The sequence below is a fragment of the Crinia signifera genome, chromosome 4, assembly GCF_055691185.1.
Source record: "Crinia signifera chromosome 4, ASM5569118v1, whole genome shotgun sequence".
NCBI classification, from domain to species: domain Eukaryota; kingdom Metazoa; phylum Chordata; class Amphibia; order Anura; family Myobatrachidae; genus Crinia; species Crinia signifera.
Genome location: NC_139220.1, coordinates 313,912,385 through 313,939,640, shown reverse-complemented (window position 1 = coordinate 313,939,640; position 27,256 = coordinate 313,912,385). Strand labels below are relative to the sequence as shown.

Genomic DNA, 27,256 nt, shown 5'->3' with positions numbered 1-27,256 from the left:
GAGTCTGCTGTTTTTGAGAACGCCGTAGGTGCTGGTCCCTGGAGGTGATATATATATATATATCTCTGCGGCTGTGCGGGCGGCACTCTCGGTCCTTGATATGGCGATGGCTATAAAAGAATTGAGCCAACTGCCAGGCGATGATACAACGTTTCGATTTATTATCGTCTTCAGGTACCTGAAGACGATAATAAATCGAAACGTTGTATCACCGCCTGGCAGTTGGCTCAATTCTTTTATAGCCATCGCCACATCAAGGATCGAGAGTGCCGCCCGCACAGCCGCAGATATCCAAATTGACATTGGAGAAGGCACCCGGCAGATTATTGATTTACAACCCCAGTACCCTGAGTGCCGAGCATCCAAAAGCTATAGATATATATATATATATATACAATCCCAATATTCCAACACGCGCTATTAATAGTAATGACTTGTATTATGGCAGCCTTTCCACTGAATTCCCTGAGGGAAGGGAATAAAACAACCAAGATACTACACAATAGTGGAGTGGCGCCTTTCACACAAATGTAAGATAGTCCTGATATAATATCCAATTTTCAGATCCAAAGAAGCAAGAAGGGAATTCTTCCAATATTCATTTATTATTCTTCAGTGGATAAGAGTATAAAACAAGTAGATAACATCCCTGTTATCTACTCGTTGTTTTATACTCTTATCCACTGAAGAATAATAAATGAATATTGGAAGAATTCCCTTCTTGCTTCTTTGGATCTGAAAATTGGATATTATATCAGGACTATCTTACATTTGTGTGAAAGGCGCCACTCCACTATTGTGTAATATATATATATATATATATATATATATATATATATATATACATACACACACACAGTATATGTCTAGTGTCAAAGCAGCTCTGAAACACTGCCATCTGTTGGCAGCAAGTGAAACTACATCTACTAGCTTTCGAAGCATTTCCTTCCACGGGCATACTAGAATTATGTACTACCATATATCACCTAAATTATCAGCTTTTGTTTTAATTAATCCGATTACAGAAGTTTTATTTCAAAACAGTTGCTTTTAAATCTACAAATCCCAGCATGCCTTGCCACAGATGTAGCATGCTCAAAGTGCAAACATCTTGCAGTGCATGCTGGGATGTGTAGCAAAGCGAGCCCGCAAGAGTAAATTTGGTCTCCCATATTCAGACCTTGCTCCTCCCCCCTGTTGTCCTGTTTCATGTGCTTATGACATCAGGGGTCCTTTGTCCCACAAAGATCTAGACCTAACCCGTCTGCATTTCTCTGGTGTCCATAGAGTTAAACTGTCGGACCAGCCACAAAGATGCTCATTTCTATTAGAAATGAATAACACTACCCACTTCCCTTTTGTGATTCATAGAAAAGGAAAGGTCACATAGCATAACGCAGTAATCCTAAAATAAAATGTATTACTCAATATAGATCTTATATGTGTATAGAAGAAGAAATGGTTTATACAAACCTTTTTTGGTGGTGAGCGCGATACAAACTCCTAGATTTCATATATATATATATATATATATAACAAAAGAAATACCCTTTCAATGCGCTGAACGATATCTGTCGGGGCAGCAACTCTATTAGTCCCCCCTGTTAGTGGGGGAAGTAGAAGAAATGGAGAAAAGAGAAAAACAGAGTGCGCCCCTAATGCAAATTCCACCACCAGAATACAGCCAATAACCAAAAATCAATGGTAATTTCAGCATAAAATCCACAATTTTTGATTTAATACAACATTTATTAAAAACATGTAGTTTCCATCTTTGCAGTATAATTCATACAGAAATACACCCAACGCGTTTCGTCGATACGACTTCCTCAGGGGTAAAAATGTCTATGGTGGTAGAGAAAACTTAATTAGCTATATGACAATTTCAAAGAAATATTATTATTTAAAAAGATATTATTTAAAAAGATATATAAAAATAGACAGGTACATACCCGTATATTGGTGGGTAGTGAGAATAATCACACCCAGTATGTGAACCTTCTAAAAAGCGTATCCTATGCAGATATTTAGTAAATAGTGCTCAGCCGCATCTATAATGTAAATAATGGATGGATAATCAATGGATTTGTACAAAAGGAGGAGAGCAAGAGAGAATAGAGGAATATAGGGGTAATTAGTGCAATTTTTTAGCACATACCAAATTCAAACTGTATTTATATATACAGTCAATAATACCGGCACTCCTCAGTGGCTTAACTCAATATACTTGCTCAGGTGCCACTCTTCTGGTCTGGTCCTGTGCAGGTCATCCCCCAATACAAGTGTACATAAGGAGGCACTCTGAGTCGGTTTGAAAACGTGAACAAAAATCACAAGGTGTTTATTCGGTGGGCAACGTTTCGGGGCTGCACCCCTTTCTCAAGCCTAAACAAGTGACCTCACTTGTTTAGGCTTGAGAAAGGGGTGCAGCCCCGAAACGTTGCCCACCGAATAAACACCTTGTGAGTTTTGTTCACGTTTTCAAACCGACTCAGAGTGCCTCCTTATGTACACTTGTATATATATATATAGGAATAAAGAGACAGGCAGCGGCACTCGTAGGAAATTTCAAACTGTATTAAAAAAAAACGTGACCAAACCAACGTTTCGGGGACTAGCCCCTTTGTCAAGGTGTAGGTAGAACCTACACCTTGACAAAGGGGCTAGTCCCCGAAACGTTGGTTTGGTCACGTTTTTTTTTAATACAGTTTGAAATTTCCTACGAGTGTCGCTGCCTGTCTCTTTATTCCTACATCCCTGATCCAGAAGGCACCGAGGTCCATTGTACCATTGGTTGGAGTGCCGGGCCGCAACTACCTTTCTATATATATATATATATATATATATATATAGCAAACAGTCCGGTTTTTAGGCCAGAGAGGGCACTCACCACCACAGTAGATACAACTCTTATTTATTCAGGAGAAATAGACAGGCATGATCGTCAACGTTTCAACCCCGGAGGGCCGTTTTCAAGACAGCTAGAAACATCAGTGTGTCACCACAGCAAGCCAGGCATACACTGAGACTACCATGGATGTTATTTATACCTTAGCTAATCGGGCTAATTGCCCATAATCAACAGGTGAGTCTCCTCCTAGCACACACCTTTTCACTGCTGATTGGTCAAAAATCACAAGCCAGCCCTATCCAGCCTATACACAAACAAAGCAAAACAAACACACATACAACACAGAAAATTCAATCCAGATGAGAAAAGCAAATAGCCAGCCAGTATTGGTGCCTACCTCCGTTTTGGATCTAGTAAGCGAACATGTCACTGTCCCGCCCGGTGCACGAGGACGCCAGCCCGTACCAGCGCCACTCGTACCCGGAAGTATGCGGTTCAGGTGCGTTCCACGCCCTGATAGGTCGTCCCCAGTCAGCTGCTAGCTGTCACGTGGGGCGGCCGGTGCAACCCTGCATACAGCATCAAATCCGCTGTGTACACACAAGAATTCAGGCATATTAATGCCAGCATATATTTAGCACAATACCTGTACCCGGTGAACGAACATGCCTGACTTAACAAGCAATGTCAGGACCCGGCGGTTATGCGTGTCATATGCGTTTCAATCGACTTAAAGGCATAGTGTATGGCAAAAATGAGCAGGACTGACAACCAGAAAAGTAAACGACACTTAACATATAGACACTGCGTGTCACCTTTATCACTGTGAACTATCAGTTCATATATTATGTAGAGCTGGATAGACATAACAGAACAAAGGCACAAGGGTGGCTTGGAATGCTATTAGGAGGTATTTGGTCTATAGGAAATAAATTTGGGTATCAACTAATATCTCATAAATATTAAAGCCAGGCGGAAATAGATCATCCATGGTAGTTTGCATAAACAACATTGTAATCTTTTTTTCTAAAAAACTGAACAAATCCCCACCAAGAGTGACACCAATATGTTGTAGTCACTAGTGGTGAGGCAGTCCAGAATACATCTCCAGGACATGACAACCACAAATATTTGAAAAAAGTTGAAAAAAATTGAAAAATTAGAAAAGTTAGAAAAAGTGAAGAAAAAATTGAAGAAAAAAAAATTGAAGAAAAAAATTGTAGCTTAATGTAAAAAAATACTTAAAGGGTTATTCTCATTTAACCCATACGGGTCAATTGTGTTTAGATCAAAGATCCACCGGGACTCCTTTTTCTTAAGTAACAGCTCCCTATTTCCTCCCCGCGATAGTTTGGGCACATGATCAATAAGCATACAGCGCATTGTTGCTACCTGATGTTTGTATTTTAAGAAATGTCTTGCGACCGGTTTGTCGCTTTTCCCAGTTTCGAATGCTGAACGAATTGATAGTCTATGGTTCGCCATGCGGTCCCGAAAGTTGCGGGTAGTTAGGCCAATATAATAAAGTCCACAGGGACACGTAAGCAAATATATGACGTGGTCCATGGTACACATCAATTTATGTTTTATTTTGATCTTCTTACCCGAATGAGGGTGGGGGAAGGAAGGTCCTGTTAACATTGCTTGGCATGTTGTGCAGGAGGTGCACTTGAAACACCCCAATTTGTTACTCCGTAGCCATGTATCAGTGGACAAAGATGGTTGTAGTGTAGGGCGCATTAGAAGATCTTTTAGATTGGGTCCTTTTTTATAGGCGCACATCGGAAGGGGTGCCTTATCCAATTTCAAAGCCGGGTCTGACACCACAATTGGCCAGTATTTCTTCAGTATCTCTTTCGAGGGGTTTGAAGTATGGTCAAAAGTAGAGACATAGGTCATCCTGTCCTTCTTTTTTGGTGACCTCTCTGGTTCGGTGTTTGACAGTTTTTTGTAGGCTTTCTTAATGCATCTGTCTACTGTGGTGGTAGTATAGCCCCTTTGTAAAAAACGATCTTTCATTTCAAGAATCTGTGTCTCCGCTCTTACGTCAGATGAATTGTTCCTTAGTACTCTAAGGAATTGCGACACTGGCAGGTTTTCTTTGAGCGCATTAGGGTGCTGACTGCTGGCACAGAGCAGCGTGTTTCGGTCTGTTTCTTTCTTATATAGTGTCGAACCAAGCTTGTCACCATCACGAAATATTGTGACATCAAGAAAGTTCATTTTCATTCGGTCAATGTCGAACGTGAACTTAACTGGTTCGTCTAATGTATTTAGAGACTCAATCATGTTAATGAACTCCTCCCTGGTGCCTGACCACAGTACAAATACATCGTCAATATATCTGAAATATTTAATCAGTTTGTCACTGTACATTGGGTAGATATATTTTTGTTCAAACGATGTCATAAAAATATTGGCATACGCCGGGGCTATATTGCTGCCCATAGCAGTCCCATTACATTGACCAAAATATTCTTTACCGTACATAAAATAATTCTTAGTGAGAATTAACTCTATCAAGGCAAGTAAGAATTCAATGGGTGGTTTTCTATGGTCAGATAGCACAAGGCTGTTCCGAACCGCTTCCATCCCACCAGTATGCGGGATGATAGTATACAAGGACTGGACGTCCATGGTCGCTAACCATGTATCAGGGGGGACACAGGTGATCTCATCAATCTTTGTTAAGAAATGCCCAGTGTCTTGTATATAGCTGGATGCACTGCACATAATGGGCTGTAGAAACTGATCAACATACACAGCAAGCGGCTGGAGTACCGACCCCCTTGCCGATATAATCGGTCGGCCTGGTGGGCACTCCAGCCGCTTGTGTATTTTCGGTAAGGTGTAGATGATTGGTGTGACGGGATAGTCAACTGTAAGATATTTTTTAGTGCGTTCATCTATCCAACCTTCAAGTAGTGCTTCATCTAACACCAGGTCAATACTCCTTTTAATGGCAGTGGTGGGGTTATGCGTCAGTCTAGTGTAAGTGTTAACATCTGACAGTTGTTTTACAATCTCGGTATTGTAGTCCACCCAATCCTGGATGACTACTGCCCCGCCTTTATCGGCGGGGCGGATCACTATGTGATCATTATTTTTCAAAGTCACCAAGGCCTCTCTTTGCGCCACTGTCAAATTATAAAATTGTGGCTTGGCAGTAGTGACGGTAGCCATATCATTACTGAGCATACGAGAGAAGGTCTTAATGCTGTCATTTCGTGAAATAGGGTCAAATGTACTCTTTGTAGTGCATCTAGTCTGTGGAGTCGCTTCAGTCGTATTTTCTAAAGGAAAATGTTCCCTAAGTCTTAATTTTCTACAGAACTTATATTTGTCCACTGTCCAGTCAAATCGGTCGTGTCTAGTAGTAGGAACAAATGACATGCCAAGGGAAAGGACTGAGGACTCAGCTTCAGACAGAGTATGGGAGGATAGATTAAATATCATATTTGATACTTTCGAGGTCTTCCTACTTTTCTTCCTCCCGCCCCTCCTCGGGTGTTCCCTGCTCCTCGACCTTTGTGGGCAGGGGGGAGACCAGGATCTAAAAAATCTTTCTTATTGCCGCGGTAGTCAGAATAATCACTCTCGGATGATGTCGCAGCTGATGAGTAATCAGGGCGTCTCTGTTCCCGGTATTGTCTATTCCGGGGTGCTCGTCTATTACCACGTCTATCAAATGAATCCCCAATCAGCCATCTATAAACTAAATGATTTTTGTAGTCGTTATTAACTATGTCCAGTTTTTTTCTTTTAAAGAGGACTAAATCCTGGTGGTAAGTTTCTACCTGGTTCTTTAATTTATCCAGCCAGGGCTCACTTTTGTCAGCAACCAATTTTTTTAGTTGTTGGGATTTAAATGTCTCAATTTCTGATCTTACTTTCTTCAACTCAACTCCTACTTCCTCAATGACAAGTAGGAGGAGGTCTGCGGAGCACTTATTAAGTACTCCGCACCACCTAGCACAAAAGGATGGATTGGTCCGTCCAATTGTTGGGACATTAGCAATTCTAAAGCCTCTGGGGATTCGCTTGTTTCTATGGTAATCACTCAAAAATTGTCTATATGTGGCATATTTATTAGCAACATATAAGTATAAAAGTAAAAGACAATTAGAGATGGAGAAAAAAAGTGCTTTCAAAGTTCATGCTAGAGTAGAGCCATGGATCCACCCATTCTCCTGAGACATAAACATCTAAGCTATAGTGCTGGCCACAATCTCCGAGAGGACCAGTGTACCCAACGCGTTTCAAGTCTAATAGGGACTCTTTCAGGGAAAATGTAATCCAGAATCCCAAATTGGGGCTACAGTATGTTCATATTCACTGGTTAAGGCCACTTCTGGAATAACCGGGTGTACATCATGTTTCTGAGCTCCTACATTCTAAAAATGTACAAACTTCTGTTCTGTCTGTGTGTGTTATGCTTGGAAGCGGCAAGCATTGGTTTTGCCTATTGCATTGACCAGAAGTAATTTGAGTTGGTCCTGGACCAACAATCCAAGTTACTCCTGCAATCACCCTAAGGCACCCCAGGGTGCCATGGGACCCAGCTTAGGAACCATTGCACCATATTCTTCCAGTCTATCACTATACTTCACACGACCTTCTATTTGCTGTAATATAACTTCCCTATTTCCATAAATAAGTGTTTCTACATCTCTTACTTCTTCTTAGTTGACATCAGTTAAGAAAGAAACATAACACTGTACAATCACTCTTGTTGTAGGGCATGCTGGTACTCAACGCATTTTGAGTCTAACAAGGACTCTTTTTCAAGCTTAAAATTGTGTGATGGTTAGCATTACTGCCTCACAGTACTGAGATCATTGGTTTGATTCACATTATGGCCCTAACTGTGCGGAGTTTGTATATTCTCCCCATACGTGCATGGGTGTCCTCCGGGTACTCTGGTTTCCTACCACAATCCAAAAATATACTTGTAGGTTATTGGCTCCTTACAAAAATTAACCCTGTGTGTGTGTGTGTGTGTGTGTGTGTGTGTGTGTGTGTGTGCGTGTACATGTGGTAGGGAATACAGACTGTAAGCTCCTCTGGGTCAGGGACTGATGTCAATGTGAAAACATCCTCTGGAAAGTGCTGTGGAATATGTGTGCGCTATATAAATATCTGATAAATAAATAAAACTAGTCCTAATTTTATATTCACTGGATAAGGTCACTTATGGTAAATCCGGATGTACAGTACATCATGTTTCTGAGGTCTAACCTTCTACAAACATACAGTACAAAACATGGTCCACACCCAGGCCAGGATTTTCCAAAAGGTAACCTACAGTACGAGTTCACCTAGAGCCAAGCATATCCCAAGGGGCCCTTGGCTAGGGCCAATGAAATCCGTCCAATCCTATGATCCAACACAAAAGCTGGCTTCCAGTTAAATGTTTTACAGTTGCTCAGTAACGAGGCTTAGACCAGTATTACTGCAAGCTCAGTCATTGCTCCCCCAGAATGAGCACGAGGAGCTGTTACATAATTCTCCCTTTTTGGCCTGGTTCTTGTGATGCCGTCCCGACGAATACATGCCCCACCACCACCGTATCCCCTCGTAGCCATGCAAGGGATGTGTTACAAAGACACATCCCCTCACTTGTGCCTGTGGCAGGAAAAATCATTTGATGGTCGCTGTGTTGGCAGAGTATATAGCGGTGCGTGTGGTGTTGTTAGACACTTTTGCAGACCAAAGGCCAGATTCTCTAAGCTTCAAAAGTGATAAAATGGAGAGTGATAAACAGCCAGCCAATCAGCTCCTGCCTGCCATGTCACAGACTGTGTTTGAAAAATGTCAGGCAGGAGCTGATTGGCTGGCTGTTTATCACTCTCCATTTTATCACTTTTGAAGCTTAGAGAATCTGGCCCTTAAACAGGAATGTAGGTTTATTTCAGTAATGAGCACAGAGTTAACAGGATAGTCAAGGGTTAACTTGCAGGTATGCAGAAGTTACTGATAGTATGTGATAACAGGCTATGGTGCAGGTACAGTGTATATATTGTACTTATACTGTAGTTCCTGTAGCAGATAGTATAGATGACTGACAGCGGGGTTTAGCGCTGCGGCACTACATACAGAAAACTCTCCCAGCAGGCCGTAATTGACAGGCCTCCTCCAGCGGGTATAACACTTCCGGAGCTCAGGGACGCGCTGCGGGGATAATGGCAGCGTGTTCCCTCCTCACTAGCGCAGGCTCCGTACACTCTCTACCAGGACGCACAGTGTGGAATCTCCTCAGAGCTGAAAGCATGCGGTCACTCACTGCCTCTCTGACTGTAAAGGCGCGCTGACACAGTACACAGTGTGCGGGGAACAGGGGATTGCCCACATCCGGGGACAGGGAGCGCAATGGTCAAAACAGCCTGCTCCTGCAGCGCGCACCACTCCAACACGCCGCCCATCTAATGATTTTCCTTGCCTTTGCAAAGACAGGCCACATTTACATGTGAACGCCCAGGGTTTGCATGGGGACGCCCATGAAATGCTGGCTGTTCCCATGTCGTAGCTGCGCCACCGCCAACGTCCCACCCACCTCCCTCCCCACTGCAACAATGTAAATCTCCAAGGCTGCTTGCAGTCTGGGGCTGCACATGAGCACAAATGTGCATGAGCAAATCCCCAACCATCAGGGCAGGGACCGAATTTGGTTCACTAAGACCCCTCTGTGTCTTCTCTCTCACATTACCCCAGAAGCTGTCACAGGGAATTACTTATATTGTTGGGATCGCTAACAATGGGGTAGATGTATGAAGCACCCCCACTACTACAAATTATATTTTAGCGAATATTCTATTCTATTCTTTCTTCTTTGACAGACTGCACTAGGACAGGATCCTGACTGCAGACGCACGGCTAGAAACTCAGGCTGGAGACAGAACGCAAAGGACGTTACAGTGACAAGCACAATCTCCCTTCACTGAGGACCAAACAGGAACAAGAAATATCACCAGCAGGGAGCAGCTGGTCAGAAACCCTAATAAAGGGTCACCAGCTAATGAGGGATTCAGGGCAGGTGTGCTTGCTGCAGAGAAATCTCAGTCTAGGTTGCATGGCAACAGCTTAATAACAAAACTAGCAGCAGCACACCTAACAATATCATTCAGTGTGATGGGGGAAACAATGCATTTTCTCTTTTCCCCAGTTGAGAAATATTTTACATTGCAATCCATGCTGAATGAGGCCCAATATTTCCTAACGTAAAAAGTGAATTCACTGTGACTAGACTATTCCATCACATGCTCATCTACATGCTGTCACAGTACTTCCCTATCTCCATTACTAAGTATTTCACCATCTCTTACTTCTTCTTAGTTGACATCTGTGTTCATTCTTCAGTTCTACATTCTATATACAGTCTCCTTACGACCGTGTACAAGGAACATGCGGCTGCTTATTTTCCTTTTTTACTGTTTCCAAGGTAAGATAGATATTTGGGAATGTTATTATTATTATTATTATTATTATTATTATTAATACAGTATTATTATTATTATTTTGCTTATAGTAGAAACAGTTGATAGATAATGATGATGTTGAGGATGACATGGGTGATGATAATATTTTTGTGGAAGATGATATGGCTGCTGACAATGGTGATGTTGGAGATGATATGGCTGCTGATAATGGTGGTGATGTTGAGGATGATATGGCTGCTGACAATGGTGATGTTGAGGATGATATGGCTGCTGACAATGGTGATGTTGAGGATGATATGGCTGCTGACAATGGTGATGTTGAGGATGATATGGCTGCTGATAATGGTGATGTTGAAGATGATATGGCTGCTGACAATGGTGATGTTGAGGATGATATGGCTGCTGACAATGGTGATGTTGAGGATGATATGGCTGCTGATAATGGTGATGTTGAAGATGATATGGCTGCTGACAATGGTGATGTTGAGGATGATATGGCTGCTGACAATGGTGATGTTGGAGATGATATGGCTGCTGACAATGGTGATGTTGGAGATGATATGGCTGCTGATAATGGTGATGAGTAGTGGCGTCAATTTCTACCAGTTGTCCGGAGGCAAGATGAATATTGGTGCCTCCCAATAGCTCAATCAGTAAGGTGTCTGTCTCCAGTAAGACAGGTCATGGGTTCTAATACAAGGTGTGACACTTGATGTTAAAATGATGTTAGGAGGGGAAGTCAGCCACGGTAGCGATATCGACAGCTTTCAATTAACTGATTCAAACTCCCAGAGTTTCACCTCTGGTGTTGAGTATAATAAGGATGATGGTAATTGTGATGATGAGCATGATATGGATATTGATAAAAGAGATGATGTGGATATTATAGATGATGATGGCAATGATTTTGTTGAAGATGACATTGATGGTGATTACTGCGTTGATGACAATGATCGTGACAATATTATTATAAAATTCTATGTACAGCAGAAGGTAACATTACTGAAAATGAAGGACATTGCTGATTCTAATTTTAATTAGAATATTCTGTATCCTAAGACTATAGAAGAGTGCACCCTACCGCCAGCCACTGCCTCAAAGCAAGGAACAGAGAGGCATCTGGGTCCTAGCTCTGTACTGATTGCAGGGTATACATAACATGGGGGCAAGGTAGCAAGGAGTGAGAGTGGAGAAGCAGAGAAGTTGCCCATAGCAACCACTCAGCTTCTAGAAATAAAAATAGAAATGAAAAATACCTACATCAATAGTCTGTGATATAGAAACTAATATAATGGATAATCTAATCGGATTTTCTCCCCTTGGGAAAATAAAGTCAGTCATACCTGACTTTTATTTCCAATGATATCTGCCAAAGGGCCATTGGCCCCCCGCAGGCATCATGTGCCCTCATTCCCAGTGGAACGCCCAGCGTTATCATGGGGCAGCCCATAAAACATTAGGTATCCCCTGGTCCGGGTCGCTGTCTGCCCCAGCCCGCCCCCTCTGGAGCAAACAGCTCAGTGAGTGTGAGTCTGCACATACGCGCCTGCGCAGACCACCACCATCACAACGGGGCTGAATTCGTCCCCATCTTATCTGTGTTGAATCACCTCCATGAATTCTTTGCTGACATATAGAATCAGATTATCCATTATATTGGGGGAGATTCTGTAAAGCAGAAATGCGGTAAAAACCCTGTTTTCAGGGTTTTTAATGCATTTCCATATGCTATATGGCACCTCCGCAGTGCCAGCGCTGCGGAGGGAATCGCCAGCAAAAGCTGGCGATTCCCTGCAGAAGCCTATGGGCTTCTTACCGCAGCGCTGTTTGAGGGATCCGTCACGGATCCCTCCCAGCGTGCCCTGCGGCCGGCGCCGGGGTCTGCACATGCGCAGACGGACTCCCGGGTCTCAGACACGGAAGTCCAGTGCCGGCAGCACCACATCGCAAGGGACAGCTCTTATCGCAAGAGCTGTCCCTTGCGTTAATAACGGCATATGTTACAGCATATGCCGTTATTAAGAATGCGGTAGCCGGCGATAATGGGCGCGGATGTTACAACATCCCGCCCATTATCTTCTATGCAATAGACTATTGGTGCCATTATTTTAGTTGAGCGATGTATTCACTTTTATGTTGTCAGTTACTTATTATACTTCACCACCATCACACTTACTTACATTATTCTTTGTGTGTTTTTGTGTTATTGTCTACAAAGTGTGCAGAACCTCTTATTAGCAACTAATATATATTGAAAGCTAAATAATATTATTGTAACTGATTATCAGTACTGATACAATTTATACACAGTCACTACGTTTGGTTGTCCCCACTTCATCTCTCCGGTGTGTTCTCCTTGATTTATGAGGATCACCAATGGAAACTTGTGTTTAGTGTAACTTACCTATCAGGGGCTCATTTACCAATGAGTGATAGAACTCTTTGTGAGTGATAAAACTCCTTGCGTTTGACAAATGTCGCTCCAGCCAATCAGATCCTAAATCAGCTCCAGTGTACAAATGTATTCACCTCCGACTTGGGTGGCCATGCGGGATGCCGAATGAACTTGGAGGTTTTTTAAAGGGGCAGTCAGTTACAAGGCAGGGCTGGTGACCGATGGTGGCATCTAGAGACGTCCATAACAGTAATGCAGCACCTATAGACTCTGTGTGACTGTGTGACATATTGGAAACACACTGGAAGCTGATTGGATCATTTCTGTCTATCTATTACAGGGCTCAGCGGCACTTCAGGTATTATATGTGTACATCAGCCAAAAAACGTGACAGTCACGGAGCATGGAACTATCACCATCCCCTGCACATTCTCATATGATAAGGACTCTGGGCAGGATGCACAGTACAGAGTTCGCTGGGGGAAGCCAGAAGGTTCATACTGCTCCAATATCATTGAGGAGATCATTGACGCTGATGGGAATGGTACAGGCCAATATGAGGGGAGAGTCTCCAGGGTGCAGGATCCTAATAACAGCCGGAGAGAATCTATCACAGTCACTGGGCTACAGCCGTCCGATGGTCCCATCATCTGCTGTGTGGTATCTTATAAGAATTCCAATGATTATAACTGGAATAGTGAATACGGAACCTTTCTCCTTTTTACAGGTAAAGATTCATTTCTAACCATCTATACAGGTACTAGACGTCTGCATGAAAGCAGGTGGTTATTTATTGGTGTATACAAGAGGTATTGTAGCTACATATAATTTTCATGCAAATGGTTCAGTATGTCTATAAGGAAGCGGGACATCTGTCAGAATGAACCTAGGTCTACAGTCATTAGGTCGACCCCACTAGGTCGACTGGCAGGAAGGTCGACCTGACTTAAGGTCGAATTTGCATAAAGGTCGACATGAGGAAGGTACGCTCGGCACACTATTTTATTCTCCCACCACGCCCTAGTGGATGGTAGGGCATGAAATACCGCCTGTCGGCACATGTCGGCTCAAAAAACAGTGAAAAACCCATGTCGACCTTATGACCAGTCGACCTTCCTCATGTCGACCTTTATGCAAATTCGACCTTAAGTCATGTCGACCTTGGCCCATGTCGACCTTAAGTCAGGTCGACCTTCCTGCCAGTCGACCTAGTGGGGTCGACCTAATGACTGTAGACCTAAGTTCATTCTAATAGATGACCGCATCCCGTCTATAATTATTACATGTATTTTTAAAACTAAGCAAGAAGCATTACAGAGGCCTGATTCCGAGGTGGATGCTGTGAATATGTTGGAGCAGTTAGGAAAATGTTACACAGAGTGGCACTCCACCTGCGTGTTGCTGGTTACTGTCATGGTGAGGATTAATATGCAAAGTAATTTACAATCAGGAAACCTTTATGGGAGGTAACGGAGGGTTTGGCCTGTCAAATGCGGGGACACCTTGTGAATAGTATGACAATGGATATCTGTGGCTTGGCGCCAAATTCATTCTTGTTCCTTATGATGTAAAAATACATGTTGAATGAAACAAATTTACTTATTTTGTATGGCAGTCACTGATATTTTTAAACCAACACAGGACCTTATGGTGGTAGTTCAGGAATAGGATTGATAACCACCTTTCTGTATTAGAAAATTTGGAAAAAAGGAGTGTCAGCGCTGGCTATACCAATGATTGAATCAGACGGTTCTCAAAATATAACAAATTTAATAACATATAAAATACAATATAAATGAAAATAAATGTATTGGATAAAAGGTGTGAATCAATTGGCTGAATGTCCAATTATAAATCTTAAAAAGTATATCACCGGGATATTTGGGCTTGGTGGCATTTAGAAACTGACAATGAATGTTACCATCCTGGGTGGTCTGGTCTCTAGATGTGTCCAGACTGGTGACTGGGAGTGTCCTGAGTTGCCCTATGTTTTCAAGGACTCACGGTTCCCACTTGTGCAGAATTCCTCTTATTTTGCTGGAATAATTAGGGATCAAGCGGTTATCCCAAAAACGATTGGTCCAGTTGAGTGGCGAGGGACATTATTTGATTATTGGATCGATCTCGTGAGCGATATTGATTTCTCCCTCTATTGTGATAATTGGATCTGGTACGGGGGGAGTCTAGATGAGATTTCTTCACATCAACCCCTATTCTATCCACATTGTCCCTCTGTTTTCTAAATGATCTTACACTATCATTCTGATAGTCAGAAAGATCACGTTTGAATTTCTTTTGCTTGGTGGCCACTAAATCTTTTTCAAATTTCAAAACTCTCTCATTGATTTGTTTGTCTTTTTCCATAAAGTTTTCCTCTGATTTAAATTTATCAAGAGATTTCCTCAAATCCTCAATGTCTTTTTCAAGTTTATTTACCTTATTCATTCTATACTTAACTAATAGTTTAATTAAAGCAAACGAGCAGAGTCCAGAATATGGTCCCAATCCGATTGGAAATCGGGATCATTCTGAAAGATTGAATTTTTAAAGATCCTCAGACCTCTCGGGATCATTTTTTTCTCAAGGTATTGTTCCAAATTTGTGGCATCGAGCCAGTTTCTGGACTCTGCTTTTCATAAATCTTCCATTTTGTATAGATCTTTATACCATTCATTTTTCCCTGATTGGGGTGCATTAGTATTACACTCTGACCATTGTGAAATGTAAGATTGTCTTCTATCATTACGGTCCAAATAATTGGAATAGCTCATGGTTTCCGCACCACACTGACTGTTCAAAAACTGAGGAAAAAGAATGTGTGTGCGTGGTGCGCAACCAAACAGCAGCTGACACGGGGTTGTCAGACCCCAATATGTTTAAAAATTGGAAAAAAGGAGTGTCAGCGCTGGCTATACCAATGATTGAATCAGACGGTTCTCAAAATATAACAAATTTAATAACATATAAAATACAATATAAATGAAAATAAATGTATTGGATAAAAGGTGTGAATCAATTGGATGAATGTCCAATTATAAATCTTAAAAGTATATCACCGGGATATTTGGGCTTGGTGGCATTTATAAACTGACAATCAATGTTACCATCCTGGGTGGTCTGGTCTCTAGATGTGTCCAGACTGGTGACTGGGAGTGTCCTGAGTTGTCCTATGTTTTCAAGGACTCACTGTTCCCACTTGTGCAGAATTCCTCATATTTTGCTGGAATAATTAGGGATCAAGCGGTTATCCCAAAAACAATTGGTCCAGTTGAGTGGCGAGGGACATCTGTGGGTAGGTCGGACAAGTCACCGGTTCAGCAAGGATGGTGTCAGTATGCCAGGATAGTATTAGCTCAATGCGTTTCCCCGGAAGGTTTGTGCATCCGGCTTCCTCAGGAGCAAGTGTCCAAATGAGAGCTCAGGGCTCATATATATATACCAGAGGACATAATTGTCTAATTGATTCACCTGCGTGTAATTGTCACACCAATCAGTAAAATACTACATAAAAAAGAGAGATCTATCATATGCTGCTTTTTATATGTTAGCCATTAAATGTGCATATATATATATTTTTTCAGACGGTTCTCTCTTTTTTATGTAGTATTTTACTCATTGGTGTGACAATTACACGCAGGTGAATCAATTAGACAATTATGTCCTCTGGTATATATATATGAGCCCTGAGCTCTCATTTGGACACTTGCTCCTGAGGAAGCCGGATGCACAAACCTTCCGGGGAAACGCATTGAGCTAATACTATCCTGGCATACTGACACCATCCTTGCTGAACCGGTGACTTGTCCGACCTACCCACAGATGTCCCTCGCCACTCAACTGGACCAATTGTTTTTGGGATAACCGCTTGATCCCTAATTATTCCAGCAAAATATGAGGAATTCTGCACAAGTGGGAACAGTGAGTCCTTGAAAACATAGGACAACTCAGGACACTCCCAGTCACCAGTCTGGACACATCTAGAGACCAGACCACCCAGGATGGTAACATTGATTGTCAGTTTATAAATGCCACCAAGCCCAAATATCCCGGTGATATACTTTTTAAGATTTATAATTGGACATTCATCCAATTGATTCACACCTTTTATCCAATACATTTATTTTCATTTATATTGTATTTTATATGTTATTAAATTTGTTATATTTTGAGAACCGTCTGATTCAATCATTGGTATAGCCAGCGCTGACACTCCTTTTTTCCAATTTTTAAACATATTGGGGTCTGACAACCCCGTGTCAGCTGCTGTTTGGTTGCGCACCACGCACACACATTCTTTTTCCTCAGTTTTTGAACAGTCAGTGTGGTGCGGCAACCATGAGCTATTCCAATTATTTGGACCGTAATGATAGAAGACAATCTTACATTTCACAATGGTCAGAGTGTAATACTAATGCACCCCAATCAGGAAAAAATGAATGGTATAAAGATCTATACAAAATGGAAGATTTATTAAAAGCAGAGTCCAGAAACTGGCTCGATGCCACAAATTTGGAACAATACCTTGAGAAAAAAATGATCCCGAGAGGTCTGAGGATCTTTAAAAATTCAATCTTTCAGAATGATTCCGATTTCCAATCGGATTGGGACCATATTCTGGACTCCTGCTCGTTTGCTTTAATTAAACTATTAGTTAAGTATAGAATGAATAAGGTAAATAAACTTGAAAAAGACATTGAGGATTTGAGGAAATCTCTTGATAAATTTAAATCAGAGGAAAACTTTATGGAAAAAGACAAACAAATCAATGAGAGAGTTTTGAAATTTGAAAAAGATTTAGTGGCCACCAAGCAAAAGAAATTCAAACGTGATCTTTCTGACTATCAGAATGATAGTGTAAGATCATTTAGAAAACAGAGGGACAATGTGGATAGAATAGGGGTTGGTGGGAAGAAATATCATCTAGACTCCCCCCGTACCAGATCCAATTATCACAATAGAGGGAGAAATCAATATCGCTCACGAGATAGATCCAATAATCAAAACCGATATCATAATAATTATCAACAGAAAGACAGAGCCCCTAAGGAAAACAGTTACCCCAAAGAAGTACAAGACCCCATACATACTACCTCAAATACACAATACGAACCATCTTTTTTGGGTGCTTGTCCCAAAACCTCCAGGTGGGACCTGAACACCTCACAATACAGAGAGTCCCCCAAAAGACGCAGAGAAGGAAGTACAGGGGAACCCGAGGAGGCAAACGCCTCAAAAAGAAATCTAAGACACACTTAAATCCGTCTAAAATTCCATGTGTCTTCAATCTATCAGATAAAAAATTGGATGAAAATCATCTGTCTGTCTTGCAGAAAGGATTGAAATTTAGTCCAACAAGTCAACCAAACATTTTTGACTTGTTTGTTGAACTCAATCGTTTTATACGTACATTATGTCGTAAACGATATTTTGCACAAAAAACTTTATCAAAAACAAAAGATGATTCAATTCCAATCCTTTTAGACAAGACAGATGAAATTCTCTTATCACACTTGGAAGACTTATGGGAGCAAAATCATACGGAACCCCAACAAATTTATGACTTAGAAAGATTCACATCAACTTCTTTTCTAAACAAATCGGAATTTTTTCCCATTAGTGCCAAAAGCTCAAGCATAGAGTCCTTTTACAAAATAACACTTGAGGATTTCAAAGAGTTATGTATAAGGGAACAAACCAAAACGTATAAACCATCCAATCTAACTAAAAAAGAAAAAGATGCTCTAAGGGACCTACAACAAGACAATAGTCTAATGATAAAAGGAGCAGACAAGGGGGGGGGGTTGTTATTATGAACAAAACTTACTATTTAGAAGAATCATATAGACAGCTACATGATAAAAAATTCTATAAATTATTGATGAAAGACCCGACTAAAGATTTCTTATGTGAATTAAAAACACTGTTAGATAAAGCATATCTCTCGGGAGTCACGTCCAAGGAAGAACACAAATTTTTGTCACCTTCACATCCCATCACACCCACTTTTTATTTTCTGCCTAAAATACACAAGTTAATTTCTTCACCCCCAGGTCGCCCAATCGTATCTGGTTCCATCACAGCAAATCTATCTCATTATGTTGATTTTTTTCTTCAACCCTATGTTCCGACTTTAAAATCATACATAAAAGATACCACCTTTTTATTAAATCAAATTCAACATATAGTGTGGAAGGACAATTATGCCTTCCTCACTTTAGATGTCAACGCCCTCTACACACATATACCCCACCAAATGGGCTGTGATGTTGTGAGGAGACGGTTATCTCGAGATGAGAGTTTGAAGTCGGAACATAGGGATTTCATTTTAGATTGCATCTCCTTTATTCTCACTCACAATTATTTTGTTTTTCACAGTGATTTTTATTTGCAGACTATGGGAACGGCCATGGGGACCAGGTTTGCGCCCAGCTATGTGAACCTATACATGGGGGAGTTGGCGGAGACCCTTGTGTGGGGGAGCAGCTGGGCGGCGAACCTGGTCTTCTATGGCCGCTACATAGATGATCTTATTATAATTTGGGATGGGGATTCACTTTTTGCTACACACTTTGTACAGTCACTGAACCGGAATATGTATAATTTAACTTTCACACACACTTACAGTCCTCTTTCTGTCAATTTCTTGGACCTGACTCTCGAAATTAGAGATAAAAGAATTATAACATCCAATTATGTGAAACCAGTGAACACAAATTCTTATGTTCATTTTAAAAGTGCACATCATATGCCTTGGAAGACCAACATTCCAAAAGGCCAATTCCTATGCCTTCGGCGTAACTGCACTGATATTGAGCAATTCAATGAACAAGCATCCATCATGTCGGATTCTTTCAAAGAAAGAGATTACCCTGAAAAACTGTTAAATGAGGCCTTCACATTGGCACTCAGAACAGACAGGGAAAACTTATTGAAATCTAAGACCCTAATATCTCAACCCAAAGAAAGTAACAAAGATCTGGCTTTTATAAGTAAATATAATGTCTGCGCTAAAGAAATCAAAACCATAATAATGCGTAACTACAGGGTTTTACACCAAGATAAAATATTGTCCGATATTATCCCCAAAAACCCCGTAGTTATATATAAAAAGAACAAAACTCTAAAAACTATTCTGGCCCCCAGTTTTCTAAAAAAGAATACAATGGATGGGAAAACTACTACAACAATAGACAACCACTTAACATGGCTCCCGAATAAACCGAAAGGATTTTTCAAGTGTGGTAAAAATAAATGTACTTTATGTAGACACATTCCCAAATCTAAATCCCCATATACAATAGCACCTCTAGAACAATAGCACCTCTAGAACAACCTCATGTCTGTAAAACTTTTATCAATTGCGATTCCATGTATATTATCTATCTTTTACGGTGCAGTTGCGACCTACCATATGTGGGCCGAACAACCAGAACCCTCAGAACAAGATTCATGGAACACCATAGAAACATTAGAAAAGGTTTTATGAAGCACAGTGTCTCTCGACACTATAAGACACACCACCAATCTGACCCCACCTGTTTAACTATAGTAGGTCTGAAAAAAAACACATACCCTATACACCACGAGGTGGTGATAGGTACAATTTGTTATGCAAAAGGGAGATTTTTTGGACCTTAAAATGCAATTCGTTACATCCTGACGGATTGAATGAGACTATCAAATTAAATACTGTGTTATGATTAAATCTCATGAAAATTGATTTTTTTTTTTTTGGGGGGGGGGGTTTCGCAATCCTCTGACTTCCTCTAAGTTCTGGATAGCCTATGTGACCCACAGCCATTATAAGGGTCATCCCTTATAACGAATATGATCACCCATTTTATTATGGAGCTTGCTTGTGGTTCTTTATTGTGACTAATAAAATACAAAAATAGATATATAAATTGCTATTTGTAAATTATATCTGAAAGCATCAATTATATCGATGTGGATAAAAAGATTTTCCTATATAGATTTTTATTTTTATAATTTTTTATTTTCTATTTGTATTTGCGATATATAATTGTGTATTACACTGTTTTTGGTCCCCTAACAAAATGACATCCGGCCCAATTCATAATCATGTGATAACATGCTGTTATATTTATGATTGTCGTATTCCATACAATTCCCCAATGTATTTCAATGCTACAGGTGTCTTGTATGATCCTAGGATCATAGTCCTGAAGTTGCTAGGCGACGTGGGGACGCTTCCCCGATAGTGGGGCAGATGTATGAAGGGTCGATATGGGGGAGAAGGGTATCAGCGCACGTTATGTGCACTGATACCGCTTCTCCCCCATGTATGAAGAGGCCAGGATGCGGTAATGGACAGGGGCGCTATGCGCCCCTGTCTATATCGGCGCTGCTATCAAAATGATAGCAGGCCGAATGTATGAACGGTCAGCATCGCTGACCGTTCCGCACAAAGCCAGATTTAGCTTCGCCAGCATCAGGCTGGCGAAGCCCTATCTAAACAGCAGGGACAGCGCTGTCCCTGCTGTCAGCTGTGGGCTGCGCTGGGGATCTCGCGTGAACAGCGAGATCCCGCGCATGCCCAGTGCGGCCGGCCGGGGGACAGGAGATAGCGCATCAGTATTAACTGATGCGCTATCTCCAGAAAGGGACATCGCCGGAGGGGGGAGTTAACGCTCCCCCGCTTCGGCAGACAAGATGTTAATACATCTTGTCGATGTCCCTTCCTGCTTCGCCTCGCTATTGAGGCGAAGCAGGAAGTATCATAGCGGCGCGATAAGCGCTGCTATGATACATCTGCCCCAATGCCGGAACTGGGAGGGATCACAGCGTAGTCATGTGAACAGGGCGTATACGCCCCTTCCATGCCCAGTGACCAGACTGAGGGGGTACGTCATCCCGCGCCGCCAATGACGACCCGAGTGACGTGCGGTGCGCGTGACCGGGTCAGTTGCCAAGCAACGCCACGGACGCGGCTGCGGACACAGGCGGGTACCGTGCCGATCGGGTCCCGATACCGGCAATCGGGGCACGGCGGCGCTGCGCCCTAGAGTATCCGAGGCTGCCCTGACACTTTGCCACACGCTCCCATTACACGGAGCTCCTTTAATTAGTAATCCACAAACTTCATGCAAATGACTTCCGGGTCACGTGATTCACTGACCACACGCTAGTGACACTCTGTGTTTTAAAAATCTTTGAAAATTGCTAAAATGTTGCTTATAAGTAAAAAGAAATATATCTATCATATGCTGCTTTTTATATGTTAGCCATTAAATGTGCATATATATATTTTTTCAGACGGTTCTCTCTTTTTTATGTAGTATTTTACTGATTGGTGTGACAATTACACGCAGGTGAATCAATTAGACAATTATGTCCTCTGGTATATATATATGAGCCCTGAGCTCTCATTTGGACACTTGCTCCTGAGGAAGCCGGATGCACAAACCTTCCGGGGAAACGCATTGAGCTAATACTATCCTGGCATACTGACACCATCCTTGCTGAACCGGTGACTTGTCCGAATGCTATGCGCTATGTATTGTACTGTATGGTGGTCATTAGTGCCCTCTGTATAGTATGGCGGTCACTGCAATGCTCTCTGCATTATACGGTGGTGAATGCTATGCACTATGTATTGTACTGTATGGTGGTCCCTGGTGCCCTCTGTATAGTATGGCGGTCACTGTAATGCTCTCTGCATTATATGGTGGTGAATGCTATGCACTATGTATTGTACTGTATGGTGGTCACTGATTCTCTCTGCATCAGTGAAGTGCCATTGAGGTCAATGGCAAGGGAGGCACTGGCTAGCATCAACCTGCCCAATGAGGTGGTGCAATGATACAGGAAGAGGAATAGAGGCAGAGAGAGGGAGCTGAGGTTAATAGAGCTGGAGATAGGACAATGAGAGTGCAGTTACACAGGGACTGAGGCAGAGAGAGGTGGTTGTGGAAGGTAATAGAGGTGCCAAAAACCGTACTTGTGTAGTTTCACAGCGCCAGTATGGCGCCGTGCGTCTGAATCCCCTTGCGGGGCTCGATTCGCTCGCCCACGCTGTGGGCTCGGTGGCTCGCCACGCTATTTAAAATCAACTCCATGCCAACATGGATAGTGGAGGTATGAACTATCCATGTTGGCATGGAGTTAAGTTACTTTTTTTAACATAGTTTGTGGCGAGCGTAGAACCCGGAAGTAGCACGGCGCCATGCTGGCGCCGTGAAACTACACAAGTACCCCAAAAACAATTACAAAGGGAGAGGAGCGGAGAGAGTGACGGAAGGAGAGAATAAATGGGGCTATGGGGAATAGAGAGAGTCAGAGAAAGAACAATAAGGGTACAGTCACATAGTGAAAGGGACATGGGCAGATATAAGTGTGTTGGGGGGGGGGGTAGTAAGGGGTGCAGTCCAACAAGAAATCTAACAAGATGGACATGTATAGTAACAGGAGGGAGCTGTCAGAGTTAGGACAATGAGAGTACAAGCACTCACGCAGGAGAGAAGGGCACTTTTTCCGCACTATCGCACTTTTTAAAATCAATTTTTATTTTTTTTGCTGGGAATTCGCATATTTAATGAGATGCTTATTCCAGGCAAAAAAGTGTGATAAAGTGTGGTAGTGCAATTTTTAGTCATGAAAATGTGTGAATTTGAAGAAATGTGCGATTTTGTCTTTAAAAAAAATAAAAAAAAATGGTGTGAGGTCCCTCCTGAGCATAACCAGCCCCGGCCACATTGAGCCGGACCTGGTTCCAAAAATACGGGGGACAAAAAGTGTAGGAGTCCCCATATTTCTGAAACCAGCCCCGGACTCTTGGACCGGTCCTGGTTCCAAAAATATGGGGGTCAAAAATATGGGGGTCCCCCATATTTTTGAACCAGCACCAGGCTCCAACACCCCGCGGTGTCATGCCACAGCCGGGGGACACTTTTTACATAAGGTCCCCCTGCCATACCATGAGCACCATGGCTGGTCAGCCTTGGATGGGGTACCTGGGGTAGTGGGGACCCCCCCCCCCCCCCAATAAAGCCCCCCCAGGCTTCATTTATCCAGGGCTGAAGCCCGGGGCTGTCCGTGAGCTGTGCATGCCTGCCTGATAGGGTTGGTATCCATACCAAACATTGCTTTATGAAGGTGAACTACAAGTGCCAGCAGGCCTCCCCCGCATGCTGGGACTTGGCAAACCACAAGTCCCAGCATGCGGGGCATTAATAGGCCCGTTTCGATTTGTAGTCCACCTGTAAAAAGAACGTCAAAAAAACCACACACACAGAGAAAAGTACAATTAAGCATGCGATTTTGGGAAAAAGTGCGAAAACGCCAAAAAACATTGCCATTAAAATGTCACCCAAGGACACTAATCTGGAGAGATATAGGTACAGCAGGAATAAAGGTGCATATACACTGTTCAGCGATGTTCTGAAAATTGCTGGGCTGAAAATCGCTCAGTGCATACACACAGCGATTTTCCCCCTGGCCAGTGATTTTCACAAGTGGTGGACGACTTTCCATAGCAGAACGCTATGGAAAGTCGTCCACTCTACCACTCATAATACCAGCAGATGAGCGGTGGTGTCCGGTGATGATGCGGGAGAGCGCATAAACGCTTATTGCTTATTGTATTATAATTCTTCCGGCGGGGGCTGGGGATGATCGCATGCACATGGAACTCCCATCTTCAGTCCCAGGAAAGGAGATGCTCCAGCGGGTAGTGAGCGGCCATCCACCCTGCGGTGTCCACCCTGCAGTGGCGATGATGCCGCAATGCCCCCTGGTGACGAATGCAGTCCCCCGGCTTGGAGAGGGGCAGCGCCGTCCGACAGGATCCCTGCCGCAGCCCCAGCGGTGGATGTGGAGAATCTCTTGGCCTGGAGGATCTGCCGTTCCAGCAGGGGGGAGGGGGGATCGTTACAACGGAGGACCCTGTGGAGGGGAGCATTAGTAGTAAGCCAGCAGTGGTCCCCCAGTGGGGAGAGCAATGTGCTCAGTCCCTGCTGCTAACCTAGAAGTAACTATGACCAAGATGGCACCGCTGATGGCTGCCTAGGAACTGTTCACTCAGCCATATGTAACCCCCATGTCTCTCCTGCCTAGTACATTGCACATCAATCTGTACTGTCTCTGCATATCTGTTACCTACCTGGCTGTTGCGGTGACCAGTGGCGCCGCTGATGGCTGCCTAGGCGCTGTGCCGCTAGGTGGGTATATGATCATGAATATGTTCCCTGTGTGATAACTACTGTCCCTGCTTGTATTGTCACCTACCTGGCTGCTGCAATGACCAGTGGCGCCGCAGATAGCTGCGTAGGCGCTGTGCAGCTCGGCGGGTATGTGTTCCCTGCATCTTTAATCCCCTGGCTTTTGCACAGCAATCCAAATCAAATTAATAGTATACATGAGTCAGGGGCGGATTGGCCATTATATTCACCGGGAAGTTTTCCGGGAGGCCGATGACAGTGAGGCTTAATTACAGTAACAATAATGGGACTCCTTCTCCCTGAGTCAGTCCCCGGCCATCCTGTCCCCGTGTATCAGCATCAAGTTCAACACAGTGCCCCGCCTCTGCTAGATGCGGCCCCGCCTCCTGTCCTCCTCTCTCCCCGCAGCGCTGCTGACCGCTGCCCTACCTCCTACTCTCTGACTCCAAATTTCCATATCCAATAAGCAGCATCACATGGGGGGGGGGACTCTGGCTTCCTCTACCAGCCTCCTCAGCCTCTACCACCAGGTAACCAGCTTCTGGGGGGCAGATGAAGGTTGCATGAAAAAAAAGAAAATCTAAATATGTTGATGTGTAACACCCTGCTCCTTCTATGTACTACTGTATGTCTGACATGGTGCATTGTGCTACACACATGTCTGTAATTTTACAGGCAGACAATTCCCTGCAGCCTCTTCAGCTGCTTTAGAGATCAGGAGCTAGTCACATGACCAGTGACAGGGTGATGACAGTTAAAAAGTTGACAGCAGTTGGGACTGGGGGAGTCTGAGGTAACGTTGAGAGAGGTATTAGCTGCTGCTGTGTTACCACCAATGGAGGCTGTATGCTGCCAAATCCCAGTGAGATGGTGAACTGGGACCCCCAATTCTGAGGAGAGTGAGTAAAAGGCAGGAGTATGCTAGGTGCAGAGAGGCAAATCCTGGGTTCCCTCCCCAAAAGCAGAGGCAAGGCCTGGAGGTAACTGACAGCCATGGAAGGGCCATTCAGTCAGGCCCATCAGGAACTGAGGGGTTTATTCTAGTTCATTCTTTCTGACAAAATCCTTCTTAGATGGACAAAACCATGTGCACTGCAGGGGGGCAGATGTAACATGTGCAGAGAGAATTAGATTTGGGTGAGTTATTTTGTTTCTGCAGGGAAAATACTGACTGCATGATTTTACACTTCAATATAGATCTCACTTTGAAGAAAAACCCCACCCAAATCTAATTCTATCTGCACATGTTATATCTGCCCCACCTGCAGTGCACATGGTTTTGTCCATCTAAGAAGGATTTTGTCAGAAAGAATGGACTAGAATAACCCCCTGAGTGAGGCAGCAAAGAGGACTGGTAACGGAGCTCCTTGTATAATATAAAAGGTATTTCAGCCAAGGCCACTGGCAGAGTTATTGCATACCTCCCAACAGTCCCGATTACAGCGGGACAGTCCCGATTATCAGGGCCTATCCCGCTGTCCCTCCCGCGGCCAGCAGTGTTCCGCGATGAGGGGGGCTGTTGGGAGTCCCCCCTGTCGGCAGCTAAGCAGCAGGTATTCCCGCAGCCAGGGGCATGGCCCAGAGGCTCACAGAGCCTCTGGGTCATGCCCCCATAGCGGCAAAATTGGGGCGTGGTCTCGCGGGAGAGCCACGAGTATAGGCCACGCCCCCGGAATTAGGCCACGTCCCCGCAGCAGCTACGTCCCGCCTCGGGGACGTCAGAAGTTGGGAGGTATGTTATTGTCCCCGCTGGTAGTGAGACACAGTCACTAAAGAGACTACAGAGCTTACAGTAATTGGTGCCGCTAATGTGACTAGTTTGCCAGCCATAGACTTGTTATCAAACAGTTCCAGCTATTTCTATATTAACTTGAGCAACACAGCTTGAATATCATCTTTATACAGAACTGTTGGTTAAATATTATCTGCAGCAAGAACTAAATTTATGCAGCATTGGGCATATTATAACCCGATACTGGTTTATAAATCCACTCAGGAAAACCTCAGTGCATAACGTGACGGAGAGAGGTTCAGTGAGAGAGACGGACAGAGAATATGCATGAGTAATTGGAGTACCAGTACCTGTATATCCTGAGATTATTTACAGCAAAGGAACAGCAAACAGAAGTTTAAACATAGAAACACTATGGGCCTTATTTTGGTTCATTCTTTCTGACAAAATCCTTCTTAGATGGACAAAACCATGTGCACTGCAGGGGGGCAGATGTAACATGTGCAGAGAGAATTAGATTTGGGTGAGTAATTTTGTTTCTGTGCAGGGTAAATACTGACTGCTTTATTTTTACACTGCAATATAGATCTCACTTTGAAGTAAAACCCCACCCAAATCTAAATCTCTCTGCACAAGTAACACCTGCCCCACCTGCAGTGCACA

The 27,256-nt window shown here is 43.2% G+C and overlaps 1 protein-coding gene across 2 annotated transcripts in view; it reads left to right on the top strand.

Annotated features, from left to right (window-relative positions):
• Positions 1-9,952: 9,952 nt before the first annotated feature.
• LOC146075864 (uncharacterized) overlaps positions 9,953-27,256 on the top strand; it is a 101,054-nt gene continuing 83,750 nt past the window's right edge. Inside the window, exons 1-2 of one of the 2 annotated variants that reach the window (XM_083185529.1) lie at positions 9,953-10,289; positions 13,023-13,409. In XM_083185529.1, the coding sequence (XP_083041655.1) occupies positions 10,253-10,289; positions 13,023-13,409 (424 nt within the window). In that variant the 5' untranslated portion in view covers positions 9,953-10,252. The remainder of the gene's footprint in view (positions 10,290-13,022; positions 13,410-27,256) is intronic. The other variant, XM_083185528.1, reaches the window with a different exon arrangement.